Raw genomic sequence first — 14,831 nt, 5'->3', positions numbered from 1 at the left:
GTTAGTCACGAGTTTGGAGCTTATATGCGGGAACAAACGTAGAAACATACTCGAGATTTAGACCCACTGTTATCAGGTTTCTGGCGTACTCAAGGGAAGCAACTCTTCTCAGTGCCTCCCACGAGACGTGGTATTACAGATGAATGACAATTTGATAATCGGTGTATTCCATACTTCAGATATATTGTTCCAAGCTTGTAAGCCGTGGACCCGGCCACCCGACCAGAGTAGTACTCGTATGACAAGACGATACCTCCTGAGAGCACGTGTGACAAGACGATACCTCCTCAGTGCTGATGTACCAAGATGATACTTCCTCAGTACTCATGTGACAGTTGTGTTTACATTAATTAAGACATACGGTCTGCTTTCCTCACATGTGTAATACGCAACAATCTACAAAATCCATGACCGGAAAGGAAATATAATGGATGACTGTAATGTGTGCAGGTTGCTGAATAGCTACAGAAGTATTTCACAATACACTAATATAGTGAACACACAAAGAAACTTCACACTTTGAGAAATGAATTATATTGAAAATGGGTAGTACAGTTTATATTGGCTTATGCCATAATTACTAGTGCTGCAACGATTTATCGAACTATCGATGGACTGCAATTGTGGAGTCTCCGACAACAACTAATGGAGGTAGAATAGACTACCGATTGTTCAGTAACCGACTTCCGTTGATAAATGCGCAGCGCAAAATACAGGAAGTACCAGATTCGTTCACTTTGATTTAGAGTTATACGCCCCTGTTATCTCTGTTTCTGTTTACTTGATCTAGGTTTTATGTTTTTTGTCTATTATTTAAAAAAAGACTGAAACTACTTCAACTTTACTTCTTATAAACTGAACATTAGGGCCTGGCACTACCAGTCACTCAGAGGGGTTGCACTACCAGTCACTCTTGTATGTCAGAGGGGTTGCACTACCAGTCACACGCACATGCATGACGTCATATGAGTTGTACTACCAGTAAGAGGGGTTGTACCACCATCCGGCATCTGTGTAGAGTAACCACCCACCCACTCGCACATGCATGCAGGTCTCTGAGCAAGTATCTTGAACGTGAAGACAAACGCTCCTTCACCTCACGTTAGGATGTACAAACCCATTCTCGTATAGACCGATACAGCCGTACAAATCACTTATGGGACACATACGCACTATAGAAATCAAAGTAAACATATATATATTTTTAGTCCAAATCGTGACAAAGTATTGGTTGCTACTGAACGGGTAGATACTAAGCCTGATGTCATTAGTGATTATTAAAGATTCATTCATATGCTTGTCACCCTGATTTCTGTCTTTTAAGTCTACGGAAATGTTTCCGTTGGATAATCCAGACTGGTCTCACGTTTTATATTAGGTACGTATATATAAATCAATAAGATAATCATTGACCACATTGGTAAGTATTGTATTTTAAACTGGCGTTCACACAGAATCTTCCAATACAGATGTACTGAAGTATGAGAAACCAAACCGAAGTAGACTGATGGATGTCATAACTTCCCATTCCGAGTCACCTGTTGGGACTGTTTCATGAATTTATCACAGTGAAATAGTTCACATAAATAAATGTATAATATATGTATATACAATATGTGCCTGCCCGGTTGTTTGTGTGAGTCTGTGAGTAAGTGACTGTGTGTGTGTGTTGGCGGCGTGTGATCGACACGTGTGTGTGTGAGAGAGAAAGAAAGAGAGAGAGAGAGAAAGAGAGAGAGTGCTTTAGCTTGTGTGATATCAAGGAATTACAAGATATTACACACCTACAATTACGTCTAACAATCCACTTCTACAACTATATGTTTAAGACATCAACTCCAGTGAGTGGGTCAAGGATTCTAGGTATTGCAACACCGTCCATTTGCGAGTGTTCTGTAACACATTTCAAGTAGTATTTATGAATAAAATAAACATCCTGTGTAAGGAAGGAGCGGATCTTCCGAGCTATCCAGTACTATCAACATCTCCCAATCTCTCAAAGCATTGCAAGGGCGTTTGAGAACGTCATTAGCTCCTTCAGTGATTTCAGCTTCATGTTTCTCTCCAAGTAGCTGTAGTAGAACTCCGGAGCCTGAAACATAGCACTAAGCCTAAAACACCTGGCCATATTTGCAAACAGTCTGCTGTATCTATCTGCATACATACATACATACATACATACATACATACATACATACATACATACATACATACATACATACATACATACATACATACATACATACATACATACATACATACATACATACATACATACATACATACATACATACATACATACATACATACATACATACATACATACATACATACATACATACATACATACATACATACATACATACATATACCAGACCTTGTCATTCCATCTTATACCCGTATGTTCCCTCTTAGTAAATCCTACCTCGTCCCATATATATACAACCTGTGTCACATCTTACTGTTCGACATGACTGCCGTTCATACATACCTTGTTTAACAGATGCTGGAGGAACATCAGCTCCTCGCCGGTCAGGGACCTTAGGGAAGAACATCTGTGGTCAGGAAAAACATGATTAGATTCTCTATTAGTCTCTACTACAAAAGATGAACACCCTGCACTATCCTACAGCAGGCTCAATTGCTAGGACCACCTGGTGAAGAGTAGGTTGAACAATGGGATACCAAACAAAAAGTCCAGCTGATTGCCTTGATATTAAATATAGACAATGTACGGATAACGTTTCTAGAAAACTATTACTGAAAAAACGTATAAGCTGAAAGCACTTCATGTGTTTGTTAAGAGTTCACTGTATGACAGACAAACATATGTAGCACCTCCCTTTCAGGAAAGAGGGAGAGTTCACTGTATGACAGACAAACATATGTAGCACCTCCCTTTCAGGAAAGAGGGAGAGTTCACTGTATGACAGACAAACATATGTAGCACCTCCCTTTCAGGAAAGAGGGAGAGTTCACTGTATGACAGACAAACATATGTAGCACCTCCCTTTCAGGAAAGAGGGACACATTGTGCATTTAGTATTATTGGGAATACTTAGATTACAATATATGCCATACTATTCACACGACTGTGATACTTGCAGCTAACTCGAGTATACATAAGGGCACACATTACATTCTAAAGCTTTCAATATGACGGTCATCGACATCCATAAACTTTGTGTGGAAGTTTATCTTGGTGATAATCGGGGGTAAATGTTTCTAACTCTATTTTGATTTGTTTTATCGTCAAGAAACTGTATTAAATGTCCAAATAAGACAACTCTTTCAGGACAAAAGAGGACAAGTGTAGTCCCGGGACAACTTGGAGTCTATCCAAAGAGGCGTCGTATAATCACATTATTTGCTATCTCTAAGGGACGAACATCGTTGAAACATGAAACAGACGCAATGGCGCTACCATCATTTGGCGTCACTTGAGACTTACTGGTACATGCCGATGTTCTTCAACCACTCAATGACATCTTTGTTGGTCCACCCAGGCACCCTGTCACCTCCACCGCGAGCGGCGACTGTACTGAGAGATTTTGGGGCCGCATCGGTCACATCCAGCAACTGAAACATGTCGGTCGAAACCCATCCATCCTATCATGAACAACTCCACCCTACAAAAACCCAACCCAGTCCGCTCTTCCATGAAACCATCTATTCTACCACAAATCCATCCGCTCCACCCTGAACCCATATATTCTACCACAAATGCACCCGCTCTACCATGAACCCAAACACTCTACCATGAATCCATCCACCCTACCATACCAATCCTCTCTACCATGTACCCAACCACTCTACCATGAACCCAAACATGCACCAATCCTCTCTACCATAAACCCATCAGTATAAATCAACATATTCTCATATGTCTCCTATGGCATGCCTCCACAAATCCAGCAAACCCACCATCATGGATACATCTGTTATAGAATGATTACGCCCACACCAACATGATTGTACCTCCTTGAAAAATCAAATTCACTCAAGCATGAACCCATTAGTATTTACAGTGAATGGAATAATAAAGCTGTGCAGCATATAATTCTACCTTTTCCTCCTCCTCTGTTATTCGACCATTTTGGCCAAGTTCTCTAACGAGTTCTTTCAGCTTGGCGCCAAAGTCTTTTCCAGGACTCATGTCAAAATACAGCTTCGTTCCAATCATGATCCCCAGCCAGCCAGTTGGTTGGTAATTCCCCTGTAGCAGCACTGGTACCATCGTCTTCTTCAACTTGTACGTGTACTCGGCCTCTGAAACCAGTGTGGTATCAGAACTTTGTGGTTACAATATTAAGTAAATAGTAATTCTTTGTATATGTGAATATCGCAAGTACAACGTATTAGTGGTGCTTTTTAAAAAGTATTTTCTCCATTATGCCATGGAGAGTTTCTATAGTGTATGACTGACATTTAGTATTCATGGAATTCGAGAAGGGTGGGTAACTCGTGGTTTGACAGCATGGTGTGGTATGAAGCCCCAGCTGTGTGGTGGTAGATGGTAAATAACCGAGTGTATTCCAGACAAACCAGTGATGCATGCATGCATGGCTCACTATCTGCCTGTCTGCCTGCCTGTCTGTGTGTCGGTCTGCAAAGTCCCATGAGCCTCATAAGCAGCCAGTTATACCGTGGCTTTATAAAGTGTCACTGACCTTGCCTGCAATTCTGTGATTCAAAATATGACTCCGATATAAATAAAATAACAGCGCTGGCCTTCTCCACGGCGTTCGCCATCGCCCCTAGTGTGCTGCCTGCCATGTCATCGATGTCAATCCAGAGCCGGAATCCTTCACTCTTCAGTTTGTCATAGACCTGTATAAAATTCACTCAAGCATGAACCAAAAATATATTGTACCGTAAGTGATCTAAAACGACAAATAATTGTTATGAAATATATTGGACGTACAGGTCTTTTTAATTTGGAAAGAATTTGACAAAATGAGCCCTGGTCCAGCCGATCCACAGCAACATGACAGAGGAAAAAGCGATACCGTCGTAGCCTGTATATATAACCACAGGTTTCTAGTATCGGTCAATGAAAAATACGACCACGGGTTTCTCTTATGTGTCGTTAGAAAAACCCTTCACGAACACCTACATCTGTCAGGCTTTATTCCAAATGGTTTCCTTGGGAGCTATCGAATGCCATAAGAGCGATGCCATAAGAGGTATCTGCTTCTAATGTTCTGAACCTAGGTATTCGAAGCTCTCCTGTATAGAATTAGATGGTCGTAAGTGCCTTGCATAAACATTGACTTACGACTATCTTAGCTCTAAGAGAGCTTCGGAAGATCTGGCCCTGACAACCAGATGTAACAGCGGACCAGAGTCTCATTTGAAGCAAAGTCCCAGGAGATGAGACCATGACCCCGAGACCAAAGAATTCAATTCACCTGGACTAAAAACACAGTGGCGTTAAAAAAAATCAGAAGCACTTAAACGTTATGGCCAGATAGTCTTGGCGACGCTTGCTGAAAGGTATCAATTGTGAACATGAGAAACAACTGTGCATAATGAATAATATTCAATAAGTCATTATATATCATTACACATCTGACATACCTCTATCACCGTCTTCTGGTTGTGCCAAGAGTAACTCAACATCACGTGGCCAGATTTGGGTTGTTTTGAGGTCATTGACAATCCTGATTGTCTTCGCTTTAAATCTGAAATGTAACAGAAACATCACAATCAAAATATAATCAAAATGAGTTTTAATACATTATTCATTAAAGAGATGACACATACTTTGTTTTGATGAATAATGTTCATGTCATTCTTCAGAGGAGCATTTGTCCCAGCATTGACTGTCAGATCAAATCTTGTCAAAAGTAAGGTTCAAGTTATATGCAAATGGTTTACTCACAGCCCGTCACTGTAATAAAACAACACTTACTCGAGTCCGCAACTTTCTTGGTGGCCAGGCCCCATCGAGTAAACTGGGCAGCCTTGGCGATTTGTGCGTTACCGGAGTTTTCTTTCTCCTTGAGTACATCCATCACACCTTCGTCAGCCTGCAGTATTATATCAGTTTTAATAATCATGTGAAAGAGAACCATTCTTCCCCTATTATTCCAATGATTTGTGTACGATTGGGGCGAGCCAAAATGGGAGCCAAAGACGCCAAAGTTTGTTCCAAGTTGTTTCAAAGTCTGTAAATACTATTGTCGTGTACGTATTACCCAAATATAACTCTCTTCACACACTGCAACAATTATTGCCTCTTCGCAATCACAGACAACGATGGTTGTTGTTGATACAAACTTGGACTCTTATAATTATAACCTATGCTTTTATATTCATAGTACATGTAACGTACTACGTTTATGGATTTGATTATTTTTTTGTTCTAATGTACCATGGCCATATTTCCAAATTTGTCCCACCCAGAGATATCCTTACGTTGAGAATGCTTTTATTTTCGTCATTAAATGAAAGTTCTCTGATACACCCTAGGGCCTCCTCTTGCTCAACCTCTGTTCCTCCTTTAAGGATTGATTTCAGGGTTTTCAAAACCCCCTTTTCCATCAATAGTCGCTTGTTGTCATCATTCTTGGCCAATGCTGTCAGGCCGTTAAGCAGTTCTCGGGCGCTGAAGAAAGTGGTCCCCTGGACACAGCGATGGTGGACATCTTCCCACGCCTTCTTGATCATGTCGATGAGGAAGTCGAACACGGTGACGTCTGCTGATAGGGCTTTGTTCTTGACTTCGTCCACGATGTGGGTTAACACCAGTAGGGTCGTAAGTTTCACTTCTGCCAAACATAAACTATAGATAACCACACACATGCTTTGAAGGTAGGTGTAATATCTGTCATAACGAATGATGTCAGCATCATGAACACCCTAGGTTCAACGATCTTTTGAAAACAAAAAGCCATTGCTGTGAACAGTTCCGTGTTTTCCATTGTAACATTATTACGCGCCATTGTAGGGCTTTGACTTGGAAATCTATACGTTGACTGTGGTGTTTTCTCTTCAAAAACGTGAAGTCGTAGTAGGTTAATAAAATAGACTGATGGCAAGGGAAACTTTTCTTCTCCGATAATTTCATGATTGCATCATATGTACTATGCCTCTTGATCTTTTAAAAATATTACTTCAAACCAAACTTAAAGATTATTTTTTCGAAACATAGACAAAATAAAATTAACTAAGAGTCTTTCAGTTTTAAATTACAATTTAATTGTATCCCGTACACTGTTAACAAGGACACAGGACACTCCATGTCTGGACACACTTACTTGTGGACTTAGCTTTAAGGAAGGGCAGGAGTGTGTCAACGGCATTCAGCTCTCTATACTTCTGTCTGGTCACGTGGTTCTGGGCACAGTTGTACATGATGCCAATAGCGGTGTCAAAGGCAATATCATCATCCTAGGACAAACAACGTACATCCAGAAGAGCATCAATCTAAATGGCGGTTGTGGTCATGTGTCTGTCGAGGAAACAGAGAAACTATCTTCACTGTAAATATTGCCAGTCCCGACAGTAACATCATATAACCATTCATGTCAGGGTTTGCAATGCAAGATCCTGTAGTTGGTGGGTTGTTGTTCCATGCCGCAGTCAGCAGTAGTCCAGCTATACGTCGCCCTCCTGTAAATTATCAACTATGGAACAGACAGTCCTGTGATCAACAACATGAGCATCGATCTATGCAACTGGGATACGAGGACATGTGTCAACCAAGTCAGCGAGCCTGACCACCCGGTCCCCTTAGTCGCCCCTAATGACAAGCATGGGTTACTGAAGATTTAAACATAATAAAAGGTATTCATTTGATTAGCATCTTGCGTTGAGGCCTAATGATTGCATTCAATCCAGTAGCTTAATCCACAAATAATATATTGATGATATTCTGCCTTAGCCCTTTAATTACATATGTACGCAATGACCTTATATGACCCTGCTGACTGTCGACAACCTAAAGCCTGACCGTCATGTCATGGTTGCTTCTGACAGTCCCTGATGAAGAACGTGAGAACGTGCCATAGTTATTAAAGGATTAAATTTCGGGAACACGAAGATGTCAGATAAACTTCGTAAAACTAAGTAACTGCATTTATCAGTAAGGAATTTAAGGGTCAAAGTTCAAACCTAACTGCGACAGGTATGAAAAATTCACGTGGTGGATGAAGTCGTGGTTGACAGAGGGGGATAAACGCACTTACACATATAATCCTGTGGTTAGCCTCACTTGTGTTTGTTCGGTTAACGGTTAGTCGAAAGATAATATAATGACGAAAATTCAATGAAATACCGCAAAGGACAAGACGGTTCAATCCGACGATGGAGATCGCACTGACAAAAGTATGACAATGAAAAGCCGCTGTAAAATTTGAGATATATAATTTTACAAGGACCTACACTGGATTTTTATACATTATCACCTCAAATCAAACTTAAAACAGATTACAAAAAATCTGTATATTGCAGTTAATCCTGACCGACCAACCAAATGTATCAAAATCCGGAAACCTTAAGTGTGGCCTGAATGTTTCATAGTTAATACCCATGTCTTCTCACTGAAGACAAGAAAAGTCTACCAGAATGAACAACTAAAATGTCATCTGTCAACTTTTTTATGGCTTTACGTCTTGTCTAAGGCATATTAGAAGATGAATCTTCAATGCTAATCTCCGTTGGGGATGTTAAGATGACTCAGGGAGCAAAGTGGCAGGAGAAGCATTCAGTTATATTGTTCATATCATTAAGCCGTCACCGTAAAAGGTACACGATTAATGTCTCTACTTTCTGCTTTCTATGGATTACTGTAAGGGACATTCTCGCTTGTTTCCAAAGGTCGGGATCGCGAGAATGTCCCTTACAGTATTCCATAGTTTTCTTAATCTACATATTATATGTTTATATATATGGACAGCAAAGACGCAGAACGTAGGACCTATTGTCATTTTACCTGGTTTACGTCTACAAATAGTAATGATGGTATACATAATATGTATACAGATAATCTTTTATTTTATCTGTGTTTTACACTTTGCTGTATTTATATAAATACATTTACCAGACAGACTTGACCTAGAACATGTACACGTTTTGCATGTATCATACCTCTCGAGACAAATCGAATAACATAATAAATCACATACGTGACACACTTGTCTTGGATGATTGACAGGTGCCCTATATATCCCGGAAACAAGCTTGGCAAGTCAGTGAAAGTCACGCATGTGAGACAGGACTCATATGATGAAGTTATTGCAACTGTACAACATTCTTAACACGAGGAACCGCAATAACCGCACCGTTCATCCCAGACGTTTTTAATCTTTAAAAGATGTCTTTATTATGCTTGTGTATCATGTGTATGTACTTTTAACACGAAATCCTCTAGGCAGTATCCGAAAAGATCAGCTTTGATTGCAATGCATCGATCGTGTAAGTGCTATATTTGGGAGTCCTGTCTGTCCCGATGCTAGTACTTCTTGGGGTTCAACCCCACACTAGATTCGAACCCACACTCTCAGAGTAAGGCACCTTTCAGCCACCATGACTTGTTGAATCTAACCCTCTCAGCCACCGTGGCTTGTGGAATCCAACCCTCTCAGCCACCGTGGCTTGTGGAATCCACAAATTTATCTATTGTCAATCAATATACCTATCTTGGACTAGTATGTTCTGAAATCACGTGGTAATAAGGCTTCAGCTTCCCTGAACTTTGGAATTTTAAGCCTGAAAATATATTTTTAAGTTGTTTGATGAACAAATCCAACCCATCATGCTCAATGGATCTGAAATTTGGGGATTTCAACGTCAGGATTGTCTAGAGAAATTACCTTTTAGCGTATAAAAGATTTTTATATGTAGAGCAAGCAACATCAACTTGCATGGTTCATGGAGAATGTGATAGATATCCGATATTTATAAATTCACAAATAAGATGTTGGTTAAAATATTGGTTAAACAATTTCGAGAACAATTAGTTAGAATGTATCATCAAGAAAGGCATTCCTGTCTCGACAATAGTTCAAGATATCAGTTGTAGATCACTCAAGAGCTTAATTCAAACAGGACTACTCTATCTGTTTTTGACATGTAGAAATATCAGATTTTTGGTTGAGGTTATTAGACTTATCAGTAAATAAGGGCAGACGACATTCAGTAGAGAGATGTTTAAGGATATGTCCATTATGTAACTCGGCCATTCACTTTGCTTTTGTATGCCCACATTATGCTGATTTAAGAAAAATATATATCCAGCATTAGTACCTCTTAAAATATCCCTCAGCTGCTTTTGTTTCCATTCTATCCTCCAAAAATGAAAATGTAATACGTTATCTTGCCCTCTTTGTAAAACATGTTGTTATCCTTAGAAGCAATACCTTATCTGAACTGCAATTTCTTTCGTGAAATGTCTGTAACATGTGCTGATAAAATACTTGTATTGCTTGCATATTGGCCTGAGTACGATATATGTCTTTGTCTTGTCTTGTCTTGCCATTAAAGGCAACTATACTTGTCATAGGAGGCGATTTACGGGATCGGGAGGTCAGGCTCGCTGACTTGGTCGACACATGTCATCAGTTCCCAATCGCGCAGATCGATGCTCATGTTGTTCATCACTGGATGGTCTGATGGAAACTCGAATATTTTCAGACCGCCACCATATAGCTGGAATATTGCTGTGTGCGGCGTAAAACTAACCTCATTCACTCACTCACCCAGGTTTGTCTCTCTAATGAGGGAGGAAGCCAGAAGGCATTGATGAAACACACAAGCATGAGTATGGTGCTGCAAAAGCTGAAAGAAAATCAACTTGAAGCGGGATTCGAACTGATAACCATGATAGATTTCTGATATACCGATAGGAAGCAACTTTGTACAACAGATTCCGACTTCTTAGCCAACCAAACCACACGTACCCCTAACCACACATGAACTGGCCTGTGACTATGTCAATAGAAAAGGTTACCGATATAACTGGAAGAGTCTTCCCGATGGCCTTTACGTCGGCGAGGAGGTACTTGAACAATCCCGTCTGGGAAACCTTCTCTCCAAGAGACCAACTGTTGTCTGTGGCCGTCCACAGGCACTTTCTCATCTCCATCACCAGCTTCACCTCGATAGCATTCTGATGCTTGTGGATGAAATCGGACGTGAGGATATCAATCGTTCCAATAGCAAATTCATACAGATCATACATACGTTTCGCGAACCCTTTCACTGCCAGATAGTTCCCCAGGATACACCGTGTGCTGTCGGTTGTATATGTTTCAAAGGCTTTACTAATGTTCGTTCTCAAGGATTCAAACAACTGTCCTTTGTCCTTCTTCTTAGCGTCAAGAAGTTTGAGAAACTCGTCGAATCCTTCAAGCGCTGATTGGAGTTCTGGGTGGAATTTGATGTCGTGTTGAAGCTGTTCTTCCTCTGTGAGGATCTTCCGGCCTGTTTTCTGGAGGACGACCGACCCTCCTTGCCCACCCACTGCGCCCGTTTGGCCGGGGCCATTAGCGACTTTCGATGACCTTCTCATGGTGACTAACGAGGACCCTCTATGAGTCAGTTGCTAAGAGTACCTGAAATAAACAGCAGTTTCAGTAGATGAAGAAGTTTTATGACGATGAACCTTATTCGTTCTATCTGCCTCAAACTAGGAACAAGTCACTTTCTTAACAGTGAATCAGTGTGATAACAGTAAGGAAAATGATAAATTTGTATTTTGGTCACTACGGCTTTGTGCGTGCCTAATTTCAAAGTGATAGGACAAAAGGTATGTCTCGTAAATATCTAGTGCGATCGCTCAGTCCTTTGATTGTGGAGGCAAATCCCGGATGTCTGTGATTCTGTTATTCACCATTCTACCTTAGACTAACATCTAGTCTCTGAAAGGACATATTTTACAGAAAGAAACGGTTTCTACATTAATAGCATATAATACACTGAAAAAGAACATGTCCTGGCATACAAGATACAATGAGGTCAAAGAGATCTTCTCGGTGAGTAGGTAAGGTCCAACTCGAGAAGATCATGTTAGAATTAGTCTTTAATAACCTATGACTGTCATGAGAGGCGACTAACGGAATCGAGGGGTCAGGCTCTCTGACTTGGTTGACACCTGTCCTCGTATCCAAGTTGCGTAGTCTGATGCTCATTCTGTTGAACTAGATTGTCTGGTCGATACTCGATTGTATAGACCGTCAAAGTCATATAACTGAAATATTGCTGAGTGCGGCGTAAAACAACAAACCAAACCAAAAACATCACTGGATTGTCTGGTCCAGACGCCATTATAAACAATTAACCTCCATAAAGCTGGAATATTGCTTTGTGAAGCGTTACACAACGATCCGCTAGTTGGTCCAAAGCACTTGTATGGCGCTTTATATGTGTATTTCAAACCAGGACGCTGTCACCTGAACATTAAAATCAGCTCTCAAAATGATAATGGCACTCACCTTGTAAGACACAGTTCGGAAACACATCACCAGAGCAAAGAGTGATCATGTATGCTGTCCAAACATGAATATATAGTTAACAGTTCTATTATTCAGTGTGTAACTGTTATATCTGATAATTCTCCAGCCCTTATAGATATTACCCAATCAGTGCGAATATCGGATATACACAAAGGGTAGTAATACCAGCCAGCAAGTACCTGCAGGACAGGAAGTATCCCACAGCCATAAATTGTCCTCGGTTGAGGTAAACATACCTTTCCGCAGGTAAATCCTAGTTAGCAACACATAGCTACAATCTGGTTCTACGTGGTTAGTTCGAAGGGGTTGTTTCTCTTGTTCGCGTCTTATCACGCAAGGCCGGATCTATTTCGAGGATTTTTTTTCTGTCCCTTTTCAAATCAGGTTATTGCTGCAAATAATCGATCACATATCCCAATACACCTGCATCATGAACACGACGCTGAATCTAATTCAGTATTTTACAATTGTTAAATTTATTTTATTTTTTTTCAATATTTAGCTTGTAATGGTAAAGTGTATTATAGCTGGGGTGTACATATAGCATGCAACAAAAATAGGAAAATGATATAAGATGACAATACGGACTAGTTCATACGAGTAGTTTACATGACTACACCAACACTCACTCATGCAACAGGATTTTTCTTGTATGCATTCTTAAACATTCATACTTCATTCAGTACTGTGTGTATTGCTGGTTACCTGAAGTCGCCCACGACGACCTGTACGGTGTGATAAAGGCTCCGGTAACATGGGTGCTCTAACCGTACATGGGTGCACTTGGTTAGATGAATATACTATTGATAGGGGTGTCACTGGGGTGTTATCGGGTGATCAATACAGAACAGATTGTTGTAAGAAACATACTGCACATGCAAATATTGACTGTGTTTTCAAGTGTATGCCTGTTTAATCAGTTCTGAAATGTATTCAAGAAACTATAGTGTTGACAAAGGGCCAACATTTAAGTGTAAGTAAGTAAGTAAGTAAGTAAGTAAGTAAGTAAGCAAGCAAGCATGGGCAGGTTGGTAGGTGAGTGAGGGAGTAGGCAGGAGTAGGAAGGTAGATTTGTGAGTGAGTGAGTGAGTGGGTGGATGGGTGGGTATGTAGGTAGGTAGGTAGGGAGGGAGGGAGGGAGGGAGGGAGGTAGGTAGGTAGGTAGGTAGGTAGGTAGGTAGGTAAGTGAGAGAGTGAGTCAGTGCGTCAGCCAGCCAACATTTAAGTGTAAGTAAGTAAGTAAGTAAGTAAGCATGGGCCGGTTGGTAGGTGAGTGAGTGAGTAGGCAGCAGTAGGAAGGTAGATTTTTGAGTGAGTGAGTGAGTGAGTGAGTGAGTGGGTGGATGGGTGGGTATGTATGTATGTATGTATGTATGTAGGTGGGTAGGTAGGTAGGTAGGTAGGTAGGTAGGTAAGTGAGAGAGTGAGTCAGTGCGTCAGACAGTCTGTCAGTTCAACAATTAAGCAATCGAGAACATATGGACGAGACTGTGGCTCGCCGCGGCTCATTAACCCTATTTGACAATACCCCTTCCTTGTACACGGCTTGCATGTTTGAACGTGTGCCAGAGTGTCACCATGAATCACCATAGCATGTGATCTGGTATCAACTCATATTGACTCCACATGAAGTATTTCGACACGCAGTCAAATGTCCATGATCGATTAACATTGTTGTTTAAGTCACACCTTAGATTACACACCATGTTCCAAAAATCATACATCAGTTTAAAGCGATTTGTTGTAAGAGCTGGCCTGTACATAGGTGGACTTAAGGGAGTGAAGATGCACTGAAACAAACGTGTCAATGTCTGCCTGGTTGGAGATATTGAAACTGATAAATGGGCACTAGAAATATGACAGTAACTCCAAGTGGACCCGATAAATATACTGAGGAATAAAAGTAAGGGATCACATGAAATCACAAGTGTTCCTTTTTTTATTCCCAGGTTTTTTGACTAACCTTGCATCGCAAAACTTGGGAAGAAACCTGGGAAAAGTAACGGAATACTTGCGATTCCGTTATTGTCCCCCTGAACAGGCAGATACTGGTATTTGAAGGACTTGAATGAAATCTGCTGAGTTTAGTCCACTTTAACTGTAACGTCCTTCTTAAGTTTTGGGTTACATAATGCCACCGAAGTGTGTTGACGGGACAATGAAATTCTACTAAATGTTAAGTGGACAATACAATACCACTTTGTGCTGACAGGTACGTTTGATGCAATTGAGGGCAATAAAATGTCACTGTGTTCAATGGATAATAAGATATCAGCATGTTTTGAGAAGACGATAAAGTGCCACGATATATTACGTGGACAATAAAGCCGCACTGTGTTGGGAGAACAATAAAATACCACTATCTGTTAAGAG

General features: G+C 40.6%; 1 protein-coding gene across 3 annotated transcripts; it reads right to left on the bottom strand.

Moving 5' to 3' along the window:
* Positions 1-1,408: 1,408 nt before the first annotated feature.
* Positions 1,409-12,849, bottom strand: LOC137276723 (uncharacterized). 3 transcript variants are annotated; one of them, XM_067808354.1, is made up of 11 exons: positions 12,695-12,849; positions 10,955-11,558; positions 7,263-7,395; positions 6,421-6,773; positions 5,915-6,032; positions 5,581-5,684; positions 4,671-4,830; positions 4,067-4,269; positions 3,452-3,579; positions 2,492-2,555; positions 1,409-2,092 (listed from the first exon to the last, which is right to left on the bottom strand). In XM_067808354.1, exons 2-11 carry the CDS (start codon positions 11,513-11,515, stop codon positions 1,997-1,999), a joined length of 1,920 nt encoding a protein of 639 aa, XP_067664455.1. In that variant the 5' UTR covers positions 11,516-11,558; positions 12,695-12,849; the 3' UTR covers positions 1,409-1,996. The 3 variants fall into 3 exon arrangements, with proteins under 3 accessions (XP_067664455.1, XP_067664454.1, XP_067664453.1); XM_067808353.1 differs by having other exon boundaries at positions 12,638-12,743; XM_067808352.1 differs by lacking the exon at positions 12,695-12,849 and adding an exon at positions 12,438-12,677.
* Positions 12,850-14,831: the final 1,982 nt, after the last annotated feature.

The sequence above is a fragment of the Haliotis asinina genome, chromosome 3 (genome assembly GCF_037392515.1).
Source record: "Haliotis asinina isolate JCU_RB_2024 chromosome 3, JCU_Hal_asi_v2, whole genome shotgun sequence".
NCBI lineage: Eukaryota > Metazoa > Mollusca > Gastropoda > Lepetellida > Haliotidae > Haliotis > Haliotis asinina.
The sequence above is the reverse complement of the archived record's forward strand: the minus strand, read 5'-3'. Positions and strand labels throughout refer to the sequence as shown.